Genomic DNA, 22,088 nt, shown 5'->3' with positions numbered 1-22,088 from the left:
TTTTTTGCACAGACTCTACACTGCTAGATAATTTTTGTGCTGACAGGATCTGCACATCAAGTTGGCTGCAGCAAAGAGGGTTTTCACCTTGTTCACACATATTTGGAGTCTTGTCTTGCACATCTGAATCAAGTCTGATGTCAAAAAGGTTACTTCTACAAAAGTTGGCAAAATGATAGTTCTATATTTAAACTAACAAAGACTTACCGATTTAGTTTTTCTTGTTTCAGCTCCATATCTGCCACAGCAATCAGTTGATCCAGCTTACATTTTGTCTCAATGATCTCTGCCTCTCGGGGTGAATATGTTCCACCCTCCTTCTTACGCTGATGGATCCTGGGAACAAAAGAGGATGAAGCAGTTACTATCATTAAAAACATGATGCATTTAAAATCAGTAGTAATATTACACATGGTTGTTTTAAATGCTTTGAGTATTGATCTCACTTGACTGAGCAACAGATGAGCAGGATGAGAAATACAGCCAGAAAGAATGACAGCAAAACACCCAGGATGATTTGTTCCTCCTTGGTCAGCAGTCCGTCTGCTGCAAAGTGAGAGAGAAATCATTTAATTCAAGTTAAAGCAAACTAATGACCAGCAAGGATAACATACACTTCCAGTAAGAACATACACCCATCATCAGCATGAATATCGGAACAATGTAGTGCATCAGATATATACATACACCCTCACTAATATTTAGATACATTTTCTTTGGAATGCCATTTTTGAAGCCATGGTAGTGCATAGATTTTTTGTTGATAGTCTGCTTTATTGATTCCAACACCAGTTTTGCTGTGTTTATGATCTTAGTTCTATTGGAACACCAAACTGTCTCCAAGTTTTAACTGTCTTCCTGTGGATTAGATGTGAAGTTGAAGACATTAGAGGTAGTTCTCTGAGTTCGTTATTCAATCTGTTTTATGCAACGCACCAGTACCTCTGGCAGTAACCAGCCAGATGCTGTCACCACCATGCTTGACAGCTGCAAACAATATTTTTAAGTTGGAACGCCTAATGTTGACTCCTCCAAACATACATGTGTGGTCAAACAGCTCATTACCTTTCTTATCAGACCATGAAACTTTCTCCAGAATATGTTTGGCTTGTCCATATGGGCAGCCGCAAATTTAACGCCTCGTCCATTTTTAAACCAAGGCTTCTTTTTGGGTTGGCACTGTTTCAGTCAATGATGATATTAAATTTGCTTCATTGTGAACAGCAAATTTACTTAATAATTTGTTTGAGTCTTAGTTTTTGAGCATCTCTAACAATTGTGACAGTTTGCTTGAGATTGTTCAAACAGTTTGCGGGGTTCCTTAGTCTTTGAGATTAGTGAGTCAGTTTGGTTTAGTTCTGTGCTCTCCTTGTATTTCTGTTCTTACTTTAGGTTTTGGTATTTTGATTACCTCAGTGTTTGACCATGTTTAATTTGTCTAGTTAAGTTACCTTGGTCATAGTTTCATTTGTATTATTTTTGTGTCACTTTCCTTCAACTCCTCCAGTCATGCTTCCCACAAAGCTGTCATATATTCTGGTAATTAGGATTCACATGTTCTTTGCTCCACCAATCAATGCTATTTAGTATTTAGCCCTCCAATTTCATTTGAGCTTTCTACTGTTGTTCTCTATGGTCTCTGGGTTCCTGTTATTTATATTTCTGACTTCTGTTATTTACTAAATTCACTCATCATAATTCTGCCTTCCTCCTGCCTGCATCTAGGTCCTATCACACAACAATTAATAACACTGTTGGAGTTTTCAACTGAATAACGATCACAAGCACACCTCCTAACTAGTTTGGAAATGGCTAAAGCAGGCTAATATTAAGTTTCTGGAATAGCTCATACAACACATCAATTGGAAATTCACGGACTATTGTTAAAAACTGGATCTGTGCCAGGAAACAAACCCTTTTAAACATGCTCTGCTCTGGGTGTTCAGCAGCAGTTCCTGTCTCCATTCAGTTGTTAAAAGTTGCTGCTTAAGTCAGACAGAATGTTGGTAGTTGCAGATGTTCGCTGAGGCAAATATTTTTAATGTTTGTTGTATGTTTGCTGTGATTTAAAAGCATTAAAAAAAGTATTTTCTATTCTATTCTTTTCTAAATAAAATAGAAAAGACTTTTGGCACATGCTTGTTAAAGGCTGCAAAAGGTATGTGAATTACCTGCAAGTTGAAGGACATGTAACCAAGTATTATTGGGGATGTATGTGTATATTTGAGGTGGTATGTATGTTTTGGCCTTGTGCACATTATAGAAAATTCACAAAATATTAACATTTCTGCACTCAAGTTTTTAAAAAAAAATCCATTAAAGATGACCTTCATGCTTATGGTACATATACCGTATGTAAACTTGTGAGCGGAACCACGTGTACAGCTTTCTGTAAGGTACTGGTAAAAGGTGTTGAATCATTTCTCATTTCTTTATATTTTGCTTTTAGGGTCTAATCTCTCAAAGCAGCCTTGAGCAAATATTTGAGCTGGTTTTCAGAAAGTCGTTTGAGGTCATTTTGGACATTGGCTGCTTTTTTATGTTATTGGAAGCAAACTATAAAGAAATTGGGGTTGGTTTAAAACTTCTACACAGTACTGTAAGTTTTTCATTTTTTAAGCTGAATAATGTTTGCTTGCTCCTTCCTTTAAGACATACCTGCAGTTCTGATATGCTCTGAGAATTTAGAGTCTGTGTATTGGCCATTAATGTTAGTGGCTCTGAATTTAAACCTGTCAACAAAAAACAACAGCAGAACAACAGGAGTTTTTGTGTTATTCTTTCAATACCTGTTTGAATTTTTCAAAGAATTTCATGGTTCAGAATGCTTCCAGTGCACTCACACATAGACGGTGTTGGGCTTTAGAGGCCCGTTGCAGAAATAATTAGTGTTGTTCTCCTCCAAGCAGTTGTCATTCTCTCCAATCGTGTAGGTTCCTGCAGTGGTGTGGTTGTAGCTCAGCAGTGACGGGTCATCCCCAGATACGCTACGACCGCCTCTTTTGAGCACATCCACACCTGCTGCCCCGCCCCTCGCTAAGCATGTGGGATTGGGGAACCCTGTGTCAGTGAGGTAGGGAGCGGGACGGTGAAAATAGGCTCCCCTCCAGTTGGTCAGGTTCTCGTTGTCCCTCACTGTGACAGAATAAAAGTTGGAGGGAACAAATTAGGAATGCTTGAGTTTAGTCTTTTATGAGCTCAGGGCAAGATGGTGCACTGTAAAAATATCACACATACACACAAAAGATGTACATATTTAAGTATATTTATCTAAAAAGTGATTACTGTCATACCCCCTGACTCGGCCACAATGACCTGGATTTTTGCGATTGGTCCGTTGTCGTCACTATAGTAACAGGCAGGCATATTTATGGTTATGCTCCTGTGGGTTACCATGGCAACCCCTCCTTGGCCCAGCACTGCTTGGGGTCTTTGGGTTGGCTGGGATGGAGCTTAAACACACACGCACACACACACGCACACACACACACACACACACACACACACACACATACAGTTATCATAGGATACAATGTGTTTGAGAGGATTTTACCTGCTACATCCAAAGATAAAACATATAATATTTTAATTGCCTTCATTGTACAACTGATGACATTGATAACTGATGGTGTCAGAACAGGTCTGCTTCTGTAAAGCTACAATTTTGCAAGGTAATTATGCTTAATCACTGCAGCAACAAGGAAATAAATACTGTTGAGCATTGCTGAGAACAGGGGCTTGTACCTTTAATCCCTGTAGTTATCTGGACAGGTGGACTGAGTGGGCTCCTGCCCGCACCATTTCTTGCTGCAGTCTACAAACAGAACAGATATGTGAAATCAAGGAAGACAGCAGAAAGAGAATAGGCACAGGAAGCAATTTTAAAGTAAGAAAAATGTCAAAGCATTTCTAAATTAAGTCTCAAAACATTTCAAGAAGTGGAAAACATGATTGCTTGGATTTTGTTACTTCATGAAAGCATGAGTGTCCAGACCCGTGATATCCCATTCACTGTTGGAAACGTACCGTGGTCTGGAAGAAGAATGAAGGGGTTCTGGTGTGCTACAGACAAAAAACCTTTGAATATATTCTCTCTGCTCTCAGTTGAAAACTGATGTATTCACACATCAGAGCAGAGCATTGTAACTAGTTTAACCTTTTTAATCCCATACCCAGCACTGGTCACTCAGGCAGGAGTTCGTGAAGCAATCTAATTACTTCTATTTTGCTCTGGTTCTGCAACAGATTCACAAAGGAGATTGAACTAAATACATGTAGACGCAAAGATGGGAGCACTTACGTACTATTTTTGAATCAGATAATAAAAACTCTAAACTCAGTGGCTCAGAAAATTGGAACTATGTGAAAAAGGTAAAAACTGGAAACTCATGGTATCACCTTAATCAACTAATTCACTCTAAAAACCTGCAAACGTTTCATGAGCCTCAAAATGGTCTCTAAATCTCGGTCAGAAGGTTACACAGTCATGAAAACAGCTGACCTGACACGTCCAGAAGACCCTCATTGACACCCTTCACAGAGCATGTAAGCCCATTTTGACACCAATTTTGTTTGATTTGAAGAAGTTGGGTGGAGCAACTTCACTTAGGTCACAAAAGGTCACTGCTAAAGAAGCTGGTTGTTCACAGAGTGCTGTATTCAAGCATATTTATAGAAAGGTGGGTGGAAGGAGAGGCTGGTCCAGCAACAGGAAAAACGATAACTGCAGCCTTGAGAGGATTGTCAATCAAAACCCATTTAGGCCACCATTGGTTAATAAATTTGATTTCCATTGAGGATTTTTGTCTGATTTTGTTGTCATCACATTCAACTTTGTACAGAACAAAGTATTCAATGAGAATATTTCATTCATTCAGATCTAGGATGTGTTATTTGAGTGTTCCCTTTATTTTTTTGAGCAGTGTAGATAAAATTAAAGTTTGATTTTCATGTGGAAATCAAGGTCTCAGACTCTGGAGGAATGGTGGAGAAGCAGAGATTCCACGTTGCTTAAAGTCAGTGAGGATTTGGGGTGCTATATGTTCTGCTGATGTTGATTCACTGTGCTTTCTTAAGTCCACAGTCAACACCATCAACCAGGACATTTAGAGCACTTCATGCTTCTTTCTGCTGACAAACTTTATAGAGATGCTGATTTAATTTTCCAGCAGGACTTGGTACCTGCCCACACTGCCAAAAGTACCAAAAGTTGGTTTAATGACCATAGTGTGACTGTGTATGATTGGTCAGCAAAGTAGCCTGACCTGAACCTCAAAGAATCTATAGAGTATTGAAAGGAGGAAGATAAGAGACACCACACCCAATTTTGCAGATGACCTGAAGGCCACTATCAAAGCAACCTGGGCTTCCATTACACCTCAGGAGGCATTTTCTGAAACACAAGTTTTTTTTCATGATCTGTATCCCATAATCATCTAAATTACAAGTAATAAACACTTGGAATATGTTATTCTATGTGTAATGAATCTGTATAACATATGAGCTTCACTTTCTAAAAGGGGTAATAAAAAGTTTTTGTTTTTTTCTCACAATATTCAAACTTTTTTAGGTGTACCTGTATTGGCAGAGTTTGCTCTAAATCCATGAATACTACCTCTAAAAAAATTCTGTGTCAGCGGAAAAAGACACTATTTGCCCTGTAGAACTATTTTAGGAGCAGATTAGGTTTTAAAATAAGAAGTTGGTGCGAACTCAGTTGTGCAAACATTCAGCATTTGCAACAAGCTTTGCAATAAGAGATTGATATCTTTCTGAAGATGACAATCTTGATTTTCATGCTCTCATAAAGTGTGTGGATCTGTTTGTCTATGCGGTATTTGAGTGTTTCTCACCTGTATACTGTAGGTGTGCCCTCCTTTAAGGCCATCTATGAAAGCAACAAGCATTTGGGATTCTCTGAGGATGTTATCAAGGCTTATATTTTTCACCAGCTGGTCCTTCTCATACACAAGGATGTAATAGGCTGTGATGTTTCCATTAGGCTCTTCAGGGGGACTAAAGCTCACCCTGACCTTGTTCACTTCTTCTGGGACACCAGAGACAGTGACGTTCTTGGGAGGGTCTTTCGGCTCTGTAAAAAAAGAAAGAATGATGCAAAAGCAGAGAACTAAGGTAAGTAAGGTCAGGGGACAGAATTTAAACCTACCCTCCTCTAGCGTCTGGATGAAAAGACCAATGGCTTTCCCATCACTGCCAACATTGTCTAATGAACCAGTGAAGGCGGTGACAGTCACGGCATAATGGCTGAAAGCTCTTAAGTTAGTCACAAAGACCGTAGTCAGTTCTCCTGGGCCCCGGACTATTGAGATGTTCATATCAGGACCATCCACCTGTGGTAACAGCAAAGTTCCTGATGAATATTGTTAATTAATTTTCATTTAATGCAAAGTACAATAAGCTGGGCTTCATTTGTAGGTTTAAACCCCTGACCAAGGCAAAATAACAATGATCTTTCCAAATATCATTAAATACTGACTAGATACATGTTTTTATCTTATAGAGGTTGTGGCTCAGCAAGGTGACCTGCACTAGATACGACGTTGGTCCCGAGAGAACAGCCGGGACCTCCCATGCAATCCGAAGGCTGGTGGAAGTTGGGGTCAGTTTAAGGTTACGAGGAGGAGCATCAGGGCCTATAGAGAGGAGATGAACAAAAATATGTGATTATCTGACATGCAGCAGTACAATATAAGCCTGGGAGAGACATTAATCACACAGAACAAAACAAAATCCAAGACATTTAGGTTATTTATTTATTTTTTGATTCTTTTTTGCATTAGTGCCTTTAGGGGAGGTAGGTTATTCAATTCTGTCAGTATTTATTAGGTAGTAAAGTCATTATAGAAATGCAGGTTGTGACACTGAACGTGTTTGCCAAAACAAGACAACTAAATCATGGTTTCCTTATCACCAAAAGCCTTGTAAAAGTATTTATACCTCTTAAACTTTTCAACATTTTGTAATGTCATAACCACAACCTTTGTTCCATTTTACTGGTATTTTAAGTGATAGACTAACACAAAATACTGTATAACGTTGAAGTGGAAACACTTGGTTTTTACAATAGTTTTACATATGAAATTGTGAAAAGGTTGGCATGCATTTATATTCAGACCTATTTACTCTTATACCCATAAATAAAATCCAGGGCCACCAATTGCTTTCAGAAATCATAAAATTAGTAAATAAAGACCACTTATGTTTAATTTAATCTCAGTCTAAATTTAGCTGTGCTGGGAAGGCCAGTTTTAGGTCTCAAACAATATCCAAGGTTTTTAACATCTTACAGACCAATGTTAAATCCATAATCTGAAAATGGAAACAGTGTGGCACAACCACAAATCTATAAAAATATGGCTGTTCATCTAAACTGGTAGGTCAGGTAAGGAGACTATTAATCAGAACTGCAGAGCTGCCGAGATCCACAACTTAGAAGAGTGGAGAATCTGTTGACAGGACTACTATTATTGAGGAACTCAACAAATATTGCTTTTTGGGAAAGGAAGCATATTTTTTGGGAAAATAGCCATTGTAGAAAGAAAGCAATAAGAAATCCTGTTTGCAGTTTGACACAAGTTTTATAGTAGACACAGCCAACATGTGAAGAAAAATGCTCTGATCTTATCAGACCAAAATTGCACCTTTTGGCCTACAAGCAAAATGTTGTGTGTGTCAGAAAAGTAACAATGCACATCTCTCTGAACATTTATGGGTATAAATTCTAAATTCAGATTAAAGTAGTCTCACTTCTTTACCTGCATGGTTATCTTGTATCTGCTATATATTTATACTGTTATGTCCTACACTGTTCAAAGTAATTATGTTTTTTTTGGCTTTATGATAGATGGATTGTGTCTCTTTAAATGGATTATTTATGATGGTTTTGTAAAATATGATGTTTTAGGTTTCTTTTTGTATATCTGTATATGTTAACCTGATAAGCCCTAAGGCTTTAGAAACAATTTCCACCTGGAATTACATAACTGAAATAAATCAAGAATAGCTTCATGGTCAAAAAGTCTCAACACAAACTGTTTGTACCTGTGTAAAGGTAAGAAATGAAGGAATAAATTTCCAATGGAACCACTATTGCAACTCTGATTTATTTGTGATTAAACAATGACAAAATCCATTTTTTGAACCCCTGCATGTGTGGTATCTAAGGATACTGGACATGGAGGTTTGGTGCAAAAAGAAAGGGGTTTTATGTAGCGTTTTTTTTTAGAGTCACCCTTCTCTGAACGACCTTTAAACGTGATCTTAGGTGTTTAAATTGCTGTAAAACCAAAAGTATTTGTTTTATTAATATTCAAGCCAAAGATTCAGGGAAACAAAATCCCAGCTGTGTCCAATGTGATTTTAGAGGCGGACCCACTGGCGGTCTGACTTAAGAGGTTAATGATTCTGCTGTGAAAGACATTTATTTTAAAGTTCTGGTGATATGTGGAATTTTTGGCAGTTTATTTTTTCAGATGTGACTTCTAATTTTCTATTCTTTATAGGCCTGACATTTCTATGTACAGGTCCTTCTCATAATATTAGCATATTGTGATAAAGTTCATTATTTTCCATAATGTAATGATGAAAATTTAACATTCATATATTTTAGATTCATTGCACACTAACTGAAATATTTCAGGTCTTTTATTGTCTTAATACAGATGATTTTGGCATACAGCTCATGAAAATCCAAAATTCCTATCTCACAAAATTAGCATATCATTAAAAGGGTCTCTAAACGAGCTATGAACCTAATCATCTGAATCAACGAGTTAACTCTAAACACCTGCAAAAGATTCCTGAGGCCTTTAAAACTCCCAGCCTGGTTCATCACTCAAAACCCCAATCATGGGTAAGACTGCCGACCTGACTGCTGTCCAGAAGGCCACTATTGACACCCTCAAGCAAGAGGGTAAGACACAGAAAGAAATTTCTGAACGAATAGGCTGTTCCCAGAGTGCTGTATCAAGGCACCTCAGTGGGAAGTCTGTGGGAAGGAAAAAGTGTGGCAGAAAACGCTGCACAACGAGAAGAGGACCCTGAGGAAGATTGTGGAGAAGGGCCGATTCCAGACCTTGGGGGACCTGCGGAAGCAGTGGACTGAGTCTGGAGTAGAAACATCCAGAGCCACCGTGCACAGGCGTGTGCAGGAAATGGGCTACAGGTGCTGCATTCCCCAGGTCAAGCCACTTTTGAACCAGAAACAGCGGCAGAAGCGCCTGACCTGGGCTACAGAGAAGCAGCACTGGACTGTTGCTCAGTGGTCCAAAGTACTTTTTTCGGATGAAAGCAATTTCTGCATGTCATTCGGAAATCAAGGTGCCAGAGTCTGGAGGAAGACTGGGGAGAAGGAAATGCCAAAATGCCAGAAGTCTAGTGTCAAGTACCCACAGTCAGTGATGGTCTGGGGTGCCGTGTCAGCTGCTGGTGTTGGTCCACTGTGTTTTATCAAGGGCAGGGTCAATGCAGCTAGCTATCAGGAGATTTTGGAGCACTTCATGCTTCCATCTGCTGAAAAGCTTTATGGAGATGAAGATTTCATTTTTCAGCACGACCTGGCACCTGCTCACAGTGCCAAAACCACTGGTAAATGGTTTACTGACCATGGTATCACTGTGCTCAATTGGCCTGCCAACTCTCCTGACCTGAACCCCATAGAGAATCTGTGGGATATTGTGAAGAGAACGTTGAGAGACTCAAGACCCAACACTCTGGATGAGCTAAAGGCCGCTATCGAAGCATCCTGGGCCTCCATAAGACCTCAGCAGTGCCACAGGCTGATTGCCTCCATGCCACGCCGCATTGAAGCAGTCATTTCTGCCAAAGGATTCCCGACCAAGTATTGAGTGCATAACTGTACATGATTATTTGAAGGTTGACGTTTTTTGTATTAAAAACACTTTTCTTTTATTGGTCGGATGAAATATGCTAATTTTGTGAGATAGGAATTTTGGGTTTTCATGAGCTGTATGCTAAAATCATCCGTATTAAGACAATAACAGACCTGAAATATTTCAGTTAGTGTGCAATGAATCTAAAATATATGAATGTTAAATTTTCATCATGACATTATGGAAAATAATGAACTTTATCACAATATGCTAATATTTTGAGAAGGACCTGTAAAGAGTTTTACATGGGATTAGTGATACTAGGGCATCTAAATATAGCAACTGTGCTTACAAAACTTTTGTCAGTCTAAGGAAGGGCAGCGTCTCCACAACATTACCATGTTTAATAAAGAATCTTTGGGAGCTTAGTGTGCAGTGCAGATCCACTTTTATGCTTTCCGTCATTTATACTTGTTGTTCCAGCAACCTGTTTAGTCTCCAGACTTAAATACAATCTAAAATTGTTTTAAAGACTCTATCCAATCTGACCAAGCTTGACATGTTTCTTGAAGATGAATGGACAAACAGTTTCAGTCTGAATATGCAAAGCTAGTGGAGACATACTCCAAAGCTGTAGCTCAGGGGGAGCTGAATGCGAATGCACAAAGCATAATATAATTTTTTTTATTGTAATAAGCTTTGCACCCTTTTCCTACACTTCACAATAAAGATAATGGAGATATCAGCTCAGCTGTGTAATATCTCTAATAACAGTCTACCACTGAACCTAGTGAGGGCATCTTGAGAGCAATGTGAAGATGGGTCCTTTCAGGATTACAACCTCTTGGAAAGTAACTGACATTATGCTACCCCGCTTTAATATTTTTAGGTGTGACCTTTTGATGGGAGAAAAATTCTACTTACTGGGTTGCTGTTTTAATGGAAAATAACACATCCTATGTGATCTAACTCATTAATCTGTTAACAAACCAAAAATGTATTGGTCTGTAGTACCTGATGGCTTGACTAGCTGCCAAATTTAATTAGACGACACATAACAGTTACATTGATATTGTAGTGTTCCTACTTCCAGCCAGGGTGAATGCATAGCTCCACAGTGCATATTCTCCAGGTCCGGCGTTGGTCACAGCAGCCACTTTGAAGCGATAGTATCTGTATTTAGCCAGGGATTGGAGGGTGACACTGCTTCCTTCTGCGCTATCTGAGGCATTCACTGACACAGTAAAACTGTCCTCCACACAATGCGAGGCTATGTCGTCCTCTGTGGTTGGCAGGGCAGCAGCTTGTGTGTTTGGTTCGCAAACAGTGGAAATCAGCTGTGCAACGACATGATACTCTTTCAGCAGGCCAGGAACAGAGACTGGTGTTGCCCACTGAAGGGTCACATTGGTAGCTGTGACCTCAGAGATGTAGAAGAAGCGAGGAGCAGTTGGAACTGTTAGGAGATGAAGTTGAGTTAGTATTGATTAAAAACGCTATTATGAGCAGAGCCAAACACTTAACATGGCTAACCTGATTCAGAAAGAGTGAAGGCTGTGCAGTTCAGGCTGTCTCCTGGTCCTGCAGAGTTCACTGCAGCTACAGCGAATGCAAACTCCTGGTCTGGTGACAGGCCAGTCACTGTGTACTCTGGTGCGTTGGCCTGATGTGTGAAGGTTTGCATGTCGACTTCTACTGTGATCTCATAAAACAGAATTTGTCCATTTGGGTTGGCTGGAACTTCCCAGGACAGTTGGACAGAATCCCAGCTCAATCCTGAGCAGGACAGATTCCCCACAGCATCTGAGACTGAAGACATGGGCAAAATGAGAGCAAGTGGTACTCCTCAGAGCTAAATTTAATTTAAATACATATTAGTAAGAAGTAATCTAACAGGAATCTGCATTAGTCTTACATTTGAAAATGGTAAAAGACTGCATGCAGACTCCTTTAAATAATAAACGATTCAATGAATTTATCAACCATGAACCTAAAGAAAAATGATGTAAAATAGGAAGCTTTTTAATGATTGCAATCTATTTAGTGTTTTGAAGTTTAGCTTTTTATCTCCTTTAACATATTTACATTACAATTACACAACAATGCCATGGTGCGATGGTGGACTCTTGGCTATGTAGATCTTTCTATGTGTAGTTTGTATTCTCCTCGTGATGGGAAGGTTTTCTCAGGATGGTCTGAGTTTTCCCCCGCTTTAAAAACATGCATGTTTGTAGTGCCTATCAAAAGTATGTGTAGCTCTGGCAAAGCCACATTTAGTCATATAACAACAAAAAACTTCAAGGTACTTCACTGAACAATGTTTTCCTCTCAGTTTAGTTGGACACGTCTTGGTAGGTTGGCCATAGTCTTTTTGAATGTTGGATGTTCAAAGCTTGGAACACTGTTCAAGAACGTAACCCTGCCTTTAATTTATCAATATCTTTATCTCTAACCTGTTAAATGAAGTCTGTCGTTGTAATGTGTCAAAAAAAATTCAAAGGTTGTGGAGTATTAATTCTTTTTAAGGCACAATATTTGTGATTCCTTGTTTACTGAGACCAGGTATGCGTTGTGTGTATCTTTGTTTGACACTGTGATGGACTTCTAATCTTCCCTGGTTGTACACCGCTCACAGTGACATCTGGGATAGGCTGTCATCATCATTACACATCAGCTCTGCATACAGAAAATTATTAAATGTCAAAGTGAGAATAATTACATTTTTATGGAAAACGTTTAGATTTGTCTTTAATCTTTTTTAATCTGACACATTGTCCAACAACCAGAAGCCGTTTCCACTTGTTGCTAACCACTGAATTTTTTCCAGTTATAGTGAATGTCAGACACTTTTGGCTATTTTTGGGTAGGCCTTTTTTTCTCTTCATCTAAAGAGCCAGGAGTATGCCTTTTGACCAGGTTTCCTTCAATAAAACAATCTGCCCTTCAGTGGCAAGTGTCAGAGCAATCTCAGTAGGAAAAAGTGGAGAGGATTTATCAGAGGGTTTCAAATACCAGCTGCCGAACGTCCAAGCCACAGAAGCGCAAATTTGTGCTGCCAAAAAGGACTCAAATGTCTCTATGAGCTTTGAGCAATCACTTTATCACATCTTTATGAGAGAGATGTTGTCAAGCATTTTCCTCGTATAAACTTTGTGATCCTCTGCGACATTGCATGAATATTGGAGCGGCGTCAGACCTGTTGAAAAGATAACTGATAGAAGTAAGATCCGGGTTTTTGCTGGCTCTATTAGCACATTTCTTGTCCATCAAATATATAGACACAAATGTCACATACAGCACTCTATGCAACCATTAGGACCCTAGAAAGTATTCATTGTTTTGTGGCCTGCTATGCAGATGATATTTAGGTATAAATCTATTTTAAGCCTCACCAGATCTCTAAGTTGCATGTCTTACATAAATGCTTCTTAGACTCTGCTTGAGGGTGAAAACTTTCTCCGGCCAAATAAAGAAAAAACAGAGGTACTTGTTTTTCTTCTAGAGAAAACTGTACCTCTAGCAATGGAAACTCTCGGTACTCTAGGATTTTTTTTCAAGCTCTTTTTGGGAAGGTTGGGCTACACTTTGACTCTCGTTTTACATTAGATGTTCCATGTTTTACGGTCTCATGGTCAGAATTGGAAATTATAAATCTTTAATTTATTTGTTTGAGATTGGATTTTTGTAACTCATTATTCACCTGCCTTAACAAAACATCCTTGGATGGTCTGCAGGTTTTTCCAAACACTCCTGCCAGGCTTGTGACAAAATCACAAATGTTTTGTCATGCCAAACTGCTCCTTGTCCAGCATCACTGGCTCTTCTTCTGGATGGACAGGCACAGGTGAACATCTCAGGAACTCTCCCGAATTGATATTGAGGACTGTGGACCCTGTTAAGAGTTTTTAAACAACAACAAATCCAGAAGAGGTAGTCACTCCAGTGAGTTTTGTGTCTGCTCCAGGGTCTCCTCCTAATGGGTAGTGCCTAGAAAACCCTCCCAATGATAGAACTCCTCACCTGAGTACGGTCATTCTATGGAGGAAGCTCACTTTAGCCCCCTGTATTTAGTATCTTGTTCTTTTGGTCGTGGTTCATATCTCATGACTGTAGGTGAAGTGTAGAATGAGGAAAGGCCGATAAATCGAGAGCATTACTGATCAGGCCCTAATCTGTCTATTTATCTCCCACTTGACCTCACCATCACCTGTGAACGGCTGAAAACCATGGTCTTAAAATTAGAAAAGCTAGTCTTTGCATTTCTCAAGCAGTGTGCTTTAAAGATTTTCTATTTACCTTACTTGCCACCCTTCTCACTGTGTTTGTTGAAAAGATAAATAGGTTCTAATCCAGCCTTGTTTGCAACTGTTCCAGTTCCTTTAAGTTTTTTAATTATTGCCCTGACTCTAGATAAAGGTAAGTTTAAGCAAATTCATATATTATTGTAGCCATGCCCTTTGTTTATGAACATTCCACATTTTTTGACACAGATATACATAAAAAAGTTTATTATAAATGTTTTAGTTGGAGATTAGTTGGAGTTATATTTTCATCTGGTGTGTTTCTTCATTTTTGGACTGTTTTTATTGCAATAATCATTCTTGCCCTTATATGTCCTTTTAAAAACATCTTTAATTTGCCCCTTAAAAGACACTTTAACACTAAGCTAGACTTGAAACATAAATCTGTGCGACTTTCCAAAGTGTATGTTTTACCTGACTCATTGGTTGTGAAGGTCACAGGGCTGCTGAATTGATTCCCATGGCCCACTCTGGTGTAACTGTACACACTGATCTCATAGGAGCTATGAGGCCTGAACCCTGACAGATGCTCCATGGCTGACGGACCAGAGGAATTCTACATTTGTTCCAACACACAGCCAAATAAAACACACAAACAAGATTAAGTTATCTAGACTTCACTGACGGAGTGGATAAGATCAGTGTATCAGCACACAAATGCGCATGTGCGTTTAAGGATAATATTACCGCAGGGCAATAAGTGGAGTGTGAAATTATTCTCCCGTTTGTGCGTATTCTTACTGAATGGTTCTGTGGAGTGTGTGTGTGTTGGGCTGGGTGTGTACTGTTGTTATTGTGAAGGAGCTTTCAGTGTGTGAAATTAACAGTACCCGATGTGTGACGGTTTGTGTGATGAGGTCTTGGATCCGGAATCCGTACTTTATCACCACTCCATTAGGCTCCAGAGGAGGCTCCCAGGTCAGCCACACGGAAACTGCTGTGTGGTTGTATAAAGTCAGGTTACGGGGAGGGGAGGAGGGGCCTAGAAGGAAAGGTTAGGAAGGCAAAGTACAGAAAAAAAAGAAAACTGAAAATAATTCGCTTCAGGGTCATAGAAATCTGAAAGATCTGCTTTCTAACTGACCGCTTTCATCTGTGTGAAGATGCACAAGCAGGCTGGGCCCTGCGCCTTTACGTGTTGACGCTATGATGGTGAGGTTGTAAGCTGTGTATGACACTAGGTTAGTGAGGATGATCGAGGTGTTGGGGGTCTGTGTTGTGTTGGTGCTCCCATGCCCAGACATAGTTAGGGTGTACTCTGTTATCTCCCCATTAGCCTCCAGAGGGCGTTGCCAGACCACAGCGATTGAGGACGAGGACAGGTTTCTGGTGGACATCAGCAATGGAGGAGAACTGGGACCTAAACAGAGAACAATCATCAGTGCTGCAATACAAACAAACAGTGGTTGGAAAAGTGAAGTTTTTTACATTTTGTCATTAGAATCACAAATTTGAAGGTATTTTATTGGGATGTGTCATGTGAAGCAACACAATGTAGCACATGAATGTGAAGTGGAGGAAAAAAAATGGCTTAAGATTTTTACTAATAAAATTCTAAAAAGTGTGGTGAACATTGCCTTCAAACCCCCGTGTAAATACTTATTAGAACTTTTTGGTGCAATTTCAGCTGCAATTCTTTGGGGGGTAAGTCTACCAGCTTTGCATGATTGTCCTCTATTAATCCATTTTCCTAATTACTCTAATTACCAGCCTCCCTATCCCTGCTGAAAAAAAGAATTACCAAATCATGATGTTGCCTCCATGACAGGGTGTGTTTAGGACAGTGCTAGTTTTCCCCCACACATCGTGATTTACTTTAAACTGATCTACAACTTTGTCCCTGAGCTGTCTGCTGTGCACCTTAGTCTTCATGATACTGTTTGTTCATTAATGTTGTCGAACAAGCTTTTGAGGCCTTCACAGAACAGCTGGATTTCTACTCATATCTATGATTTTATTTTGGGATATCACAGTAAAAGGGGGGTCAATGCAAAAATATGCTAAATGTTTTGTATATTTATTTTTATTTAACGGTTTGCTGCTTTGTATTGGTCTAAATCATAATCAAACTACATTAAAGTCAGTTTTTGTACTGTGCCAAAATGTAAAAAAGTTCAAATGGTTAGAACACTTTTGCAAGACACTGTATACAGTAAAAGACAACCAGCTCCACTTGGCAGACCTAAATGAGTACTGTAAATGAGAATGCATTACAGTGAATTTGGATGTTGAAATAATCAAATAAAATAGACTCACTGTCATCATCTGTTCTCAGGTACATGGTGCTTGTTTGGTTGTAGGCAGGACCAGCACCGGTTGCTGGAGTAACAGTCAGTACATATGGGAAATACTTCCTGAGTTTGGTAAATAGTGAAACATTGTCTGTTGTGGTTTGCTTGATAGTCTTGTTGACAGCCAGAATCCCTGGGCTGGTCATGTTTGGGAATATGCCGGCCTCCTGTAAGGTGAGTATGTAGTAGGGACGGCCGTTTGGCTCCATTGGAGGATCCCAGCTCACAATGATGGCTGTGGAGCTGAAGATCTGAGCCGTCAGGTTTGAGACCGAGTCACTCGGTACTGTAAAAGGAGAGAAGTAAAATAGTGTTACTGTTATTGAACACCACTAAAAAGTCAGGACAAAACTAAGACTTATAAGGGAAAATTTTACAATGAGGGCATCGGTCATTAAAACAAAGTTTAACAGTTTATTGGAAATACACAGCAAACTGCATCTACTGTAGGTCTTTCATGTTCATAGTCATAATTAAATGGACATTAAATCGAACAACTGAAAATCGCATTAACAGTACAGAAATGCAGCAGAAAAACAGAAAACAGCTCTATTATTGTAAAACATCAGCAGCACAATGTGAAATGCACATAGCAATATGGAAGTGAAAGTTGCACAATGAAAATCTAGTATAGTAAGAAGGAAAGGTAAAGAGAAATACTCATCCTGTTTTCAGCTCTTTTGGAAATACTTTTTGATACACAGAGTAGAAAAAATGTAAACAAAGGGGAAAGTTGGATATTGAGCTCTGGATAGCCATAAGAAAAAAAAGGTTATAAAGGGTCATGAGTCTATGACCCGGTGAGTGAGCCCCTGGTGGGTTTGGCTGTGCAGGAGTGACAAGTTGCCCTGGAGATCCGATGTTTGGCTGATATTGGAGCAACTGGAGCACAGGCAGAGATACAGGGTCAGTATGAACATACAGAGACAGATACTTCACAAACAAAACGGCAACATTACAAAATAGCAACAGAATTTGTTTGCTACAAAGTCTGGTGGAAGTCTGCACCATTTTTCCCAAAATCACATAAAAACCTGGAGAGTAATTTTATATTATTTATGACAACAAGCCAAAAAAGAAGCACAATTAAATATTAATATGGAAGATTAAAGATTTTAATATTAAAGATTTTATCGGCCATGGAAGCACTATCTTTTAGCACAAACCTGAATACACTTTCACACAGCTTGTCAGCTCTGTGTTTCTTTTCCTTATTTTTGCTGGTTTCTTTTAATCCCTCATGTTTTTTGTCATGCATAAAATGTTATTCTGTCATAGACAACAAGTGCAACCCACTGACAGTTTTCTCCTATTCCTGCCAGCCTGAAAACTGCTTTATTGCAGGGCTTTTATGTAATTTTATTTCAAGATAAGAGGAGATGTGGAAAAAGGGTGCAGACTTGCCCTCCAGTAATGCTCTGAATTATTACTTGTATTATCTATCCTTCAATGGAATATAAAATATATTTTTAGATTTTCTTTTATAATTGTATGTAGATATTTGCAGTCTGGTGTTTGTTGGTGCTTCTAACTGACCATCTTCCGGCAAGAGCAGGTTTATAGGCTCCGACTGGACCCCTCCATCGCCCTGTTCAGTGCTCGAAGTCATCCACATGGTGTAGTTACTGCCTCCAATCAGCTGAGTCAGGGTGTAGATGAAGGGCGAGTCGAGGAAGTAACGGACAGGTAAGTCTGACACAAGAACTCTCTGGGGGCAAAAACAGTTCTGTTGTTATTTTCACAAACAGAGTCAGGCAATTATGGAACTGCACAGTTGACTCTGGGTAAAGAAACACGTGTGAAATAAGCCAGGAAGGTACTGATCTGACGCAAGCCGCTGAGACGCGATATGTCTTAGAGGAAGATGTGTGCGATTGAATCTCAGTATAAATCTAGATGGTCTGTGAAAGCCTCAGAGGCTTGTCACAGAAGCATCCAAATGTCTGAAGTACAAACTGGATGAGTCGAGGAAAAGGTTTTAAAGCAGAGTTAGGTTACAAAACTAAATCTCAAGCTTTGGACATCTCACAGACTAGCTCTTATCCAAAGAACAGCAATATGTTAAAACTGCATGCCTACGAAGAAATGGCCGCCCAGCATAAGGCTGGGAATGTAACAATTAATTAAGAGGCCAGTGGAAACTCTGGAGGAGCTGCAGAGCTCCACAGCTCAGGTGGGGTAATCTGGATGAAACACTACATTCATTCCACAAATGTGGTCTTTGTAGAACAGTGGCAAAAAAGTAGTATAGTTGAAAGAAAGCTAAGGGACGTTTCTTTTAAAGTTTGCAACAGGCAATATAATAAAAAATAAACATATTAGGAAAAACAAAGACAAGCCAATCATTAAAATTCTACAGCAGCCAAAGAGCTATGCAGGGGAGAACTGTGAATTTAAGCTACCCAACCCAAAGCCTGAAAAGTTGTGATTTACCTTTTCCATCACAGTGCTGTTCTCAGCATAGTAAATAGTGTAGTGCACAATGATTCCATTTGGTTCTGTCGGAGGTTGCCACATCAAGGTGACAGAGGAAGCAGTCACATTGACAACTGTCACATTCTGTGGTGGGTCTAATGGCTCTGGAAGACGAGACGGGAGACTGAAACAACATTTTGCAGAAATGCACAAAGAAAACATAATTTTGTATGTGAGGCAACAAATAAAGCCAGCTGCCAAAGTCTGTAGTACCTGCTTCAGAAGTGCTAAAGCGGATAATGTTTTGCACTCCTCCATCTCCTAGTCTGGTAAAGCTGGAGACAGAGGCATTGTAGCTACTCATTGAGTCCACATTAATAACCACAGAGGTCTCGGTTACATTCTGCCAAGTCTCAGCAGATTCATTCCTAAAAAAATGCAAAAACAACCCATGCTGCACTGTCAGGTTTTGTTTTTCTAACCAATTTTCTCACTTTCAAATAGAAGAGTATTATGATTTCCAAACTCACCAAACTCTGACAATGTAATACAATATTTCTGAGTTGGCATTAAGTGATGGCTCCCATGACAGTTCTACCTCATAGTCGGACAACTTCCTGGCTTGAAAGAAGTGAGGGGGGGTGTCTGGAGCTGAGATGCAAGAGATAAAACTTTCCACTAATGTACAACAAACAAGAACTGAAAAGTTAGGTGCATCAACTTGTCAAAGAATTGGGGTGCAAGGCCGTAAAATGTGACTGCTCCAAGAAAAATGCAGAGAGGAATGAATTAGTCTCCTGAAACAGAAAAAAACAGTTAGGTTTTTGCTCTTGTTGTGAGAATGACTCTGGACGAGACACATGAGGATCACGTAGGCTGGGAAACCTGTGATGTAACATCATTAGCATTAGCTGAAACACAGAGATGCAACCGAAGAGAGAACCCTTGTTGGGAGGTCAGATTTGATCAGATGCCCTCTGAGCTAATCATTCAGAGAAGATGTAATTAAACGAAGACCTGAAAGTGAACCATAACCCCTCCCTTTTTCTTATTCCATGCCCCATGCCCATCCCTCTCACCATCCTCAAGTGTGGTGATGTTGAGTGGCTCGCTGCTGAAGTTTCCTGACCCCGCCCGAGTGTGCGCTTGGACCACAATGCGGTACTGTGCGTACTTCCTCAGGTGCGTGATGTGGAGGAAGTTGGTCGGTGAGGTGAGGTTTAAGTAGTGGGTGGAGTTCCACAGCTCCAGGCTGTAGTGAGTAACAACGCCGTTTGGCTGCAGAGGAGCATTCCACGTCACATTCACCTCACTGGGACTGACCGACTCGTAGGAAAGCCCATATGGAGGACTGCCTGGAACTGCAGATGGAATAGAAATATGGTCTGATATAGCTTGAAGTGCTCCTGTCATGTGTGTATTTGTGAAGGCTCTCTTGCAAACGTATCATGGACTTTTACACATTTTGTCATGTTACAATCACAAATGTCAATTTCTAATTATGAATTTATGTGATAGTAGAGAATATAAAAAAACCTGTTAGAGGCTGCAAAAGACATGGATGGAGCCAGAGCTAAAATGGAATAGTTTAGATCAGGGGTCTGCAGCCTGCAGGCCTGGAGCCACATGTTGCTCTTTAGGCCCTCTGCAGTGTCTCCATATAGCTTTGATAAAATGATGTACAATAATAATAAAGAAAGGATTAACAAAAATGAAGGTGTTAAGCTCTATTTGATTCAAGAGCCAAAGAATAGAGGTGAATCTTTAAAAGCTTCATAAAACAGGTTAGTAGCTGAGCTGAACGGAGCAGTGTTTTTAAACAAAAAGGTAATTTAAAAAGCCAGTTATGGCAAATTTCTCTGGATTTTTCAAGCTTAATTTGCATTGAATTTACACAATAGAATTGCCTGAGAGCATTTTGTTAAGGTTTTTCTTTTTGTAATTGGAAATTAAAATATGTTTTCAAGAAAATATTTTCCTTCCCTTCCTGTAAACATTTGATATTTGTGTAAAAGTAGCGGACACCTGGTTTAGACCAATGGTGTCAAAACGTCTTGCCACTTGGACCAAAATCATCAAGTTAATAGTAATTATGTGTCACAAAAATTAGACTTTTTTTTATTAGAAATACAAAAATAATACAATTGTAATTTCTTTTAAGACATTTTTGGGCTTGTTTTTTTCCCATAACTAACTGTCTCTTCTTTTTTTCATAGTTTAGAAAAAAAATGTTTCTGGTCTCCTTTCTCCAACAAGAACATTATGTGGGTCCCTCTTCGTCCTGAAAAAACACTTGTTGTACTCGACCAAGTTTAATGAATCTGTACTAGAAAATTAAAAATGTCCATTTTAACATTTAGTTTGTCAAAAATAATCTTGCTCTTTGTACAATTTTTGAACCGCAAGTTGCAGACCATGCTAATTTCTTCTGAAGGCTGCAAATAGCCCACGAGCCAGACTGAGCATTATTTAGGTCAAAGCATATCCATGTGTTAGAATGACCCAGTCAAAGTCCAGACCTAATTGGACATCTGTGACAAACCCACAAAAGATGCTTTCCATCCAATCTGACTGAGCCTGATCTATTTTGCAAAGAAGAATCAACACACATTTCCAGTTTTTTTCTATTTTTTCTATCAAATAACATCCTAATGAAATGCATTTAATTTTGAAGTTATAGCATGACAAAATGTGATCAAGTTCAAAGGGGTTATACAGGTCCTTCTCAAAATATTAACATATTGTGATAAAGTTAATTATTTTCCATAATGTAATGATGAAAATTTTACATTCATATATTTTAGATTCATTGCACACTAACTGAAATATTTCAGGTCTTTTATTGTCTTAATACAGATGATTTTGGCATACAGCTCATGAAAACCCAAAATTCATATCTCACAAAATTAGCATATCATTAAAAGGGTCTCTAAACGAGCTATGAACCTAATCATCTGAATCAACGAGTTAACTCTAAACACCTACAAAAGATTCCTGAGGCCTTTAAAACTCCCAGCCTGGTTCATCACTCAAAACCCCAATCATGGGTAAGATTGCCGACCTGACTGCTGTCCAGAAGACCACTATTGACACCCTCAAGCAAGAGGGTAAGACACAGAAAGAAACTTCTGAACGAATAGGCTGTTCCCAGAGTGCTGTATCAAGGCACCTCAGTGGAAAGTCTGTGGGAAGGAAAAAGTGTGGCAGAAAACGCTGCACAACGAGAAGAG

The 22,088-nt window shown here is 39.3% G+C and overlaps 1 protein-coding gene across 1 annotated transcript in view; it reads right to left on the bottom strand.

Annotated features, from left to right (window-relative positions):
• The window catches only part of ptprq (protein tyrosine phosphatase receptor type Q), a 71,783-nt gene that overhangs the window by 13,999 nt on the left and 35,696 nt on the right, over positions 1 to 22,088 (bottom strand). The window contains exons 20-39 of the mRNA XM_047390679.1: positions 19,938 to 20,219; positions 19,389 to 19,509; positions 19,132 to 19,286; positions 18,877 to 19,022; positions 17,980 to 18,151; positions 16,409 to 16,729; positions 15,237 to 15,512; positions 14,983 to 15,134; positions 14,567 to 14,708; positions 11,385 to 11,660; positions 10,939 to 11,307; positions 6,544 to 6,653; positions 6,167 to 6,350; positions 5,853 to 6,091; positions 3,745 to 3,814; positions 3,294 to 3,452; positions 2,844 to 3,135; positions 2,659 to 2,732; positions 447 to 546; positions 208 to 336 (exon numbers count right to left, since the gene is read on the bottom strand). Coding sequence (XP_047246635.1) covers positions 208 to 336; positions 447 to 546; positions 2,659 to 2,732; positions 2,844 to 3,135; positions 3,294 to 3,452; positions 3,745 to 3,814; positions 5,853 to 6,091; positions 6,167 to 6,350; positions 6,544 to 6,653; positions 10,939 to 11,307; positions 11,385 to 11,660; positions 14,567 to 14,708; positions 14,983 to 15,134; positions 15,237 to 15,512; positions 16,409 to 16,729; positions 17,980 to 18,151; positions 18,877 to 19,022; positions 19,132 to 19,286; positions 19,389 to 19,509; positions 19,938 to 20,219 — 3,769 coding nt within the window. The remainder of the gene's footprint in view (positions 1 to 207; positions 337 to 446; positions 547 to 2,658; positions 2,733 to 2,843; positions 3,136 to 3,293; positions 3,453 to 3,744; positions 3,815 to 5,852; positions 6,092 to 6,166; positions 6,351 to 6,543; positions 6,654 to 10,938; positions 11,308 to 11,384; positions 11,661 to 14,566; positions 14,709 to 14,982; positions 15,135 to 15,236; positions 15,513 to 16,408; positions 16,730 to 17,979; positions 18,152 to 18,876; positions 19,023 to 19,131; positions 19,287 to 19,388; positions 19,510 to 19,937; positions 20,220 to 22,088) is intronic.

This window comes from Girardinichthys multiradiatus, chromosome 2 (genome assembly GCF_021462225.1).
Source record: "Girardinichthys multiradiatus isolate DD_20200921_A chromosome 2, DD_fGirMul_XY1, whole genome shotgun sequence".
In the NCBI taxonomy this organism is placed as follows: Eukaryota; Metazoa; Chordata; class Actinopteri; order Cyprinodontiformes; family Goodeidae; genus Girardinichthys; species Girardinichthys multiradiatus.
Note: the sequence above shows the minus strand (reverse complement) of the source record. Positions and strands in the feature narration are given on the sequence as shown.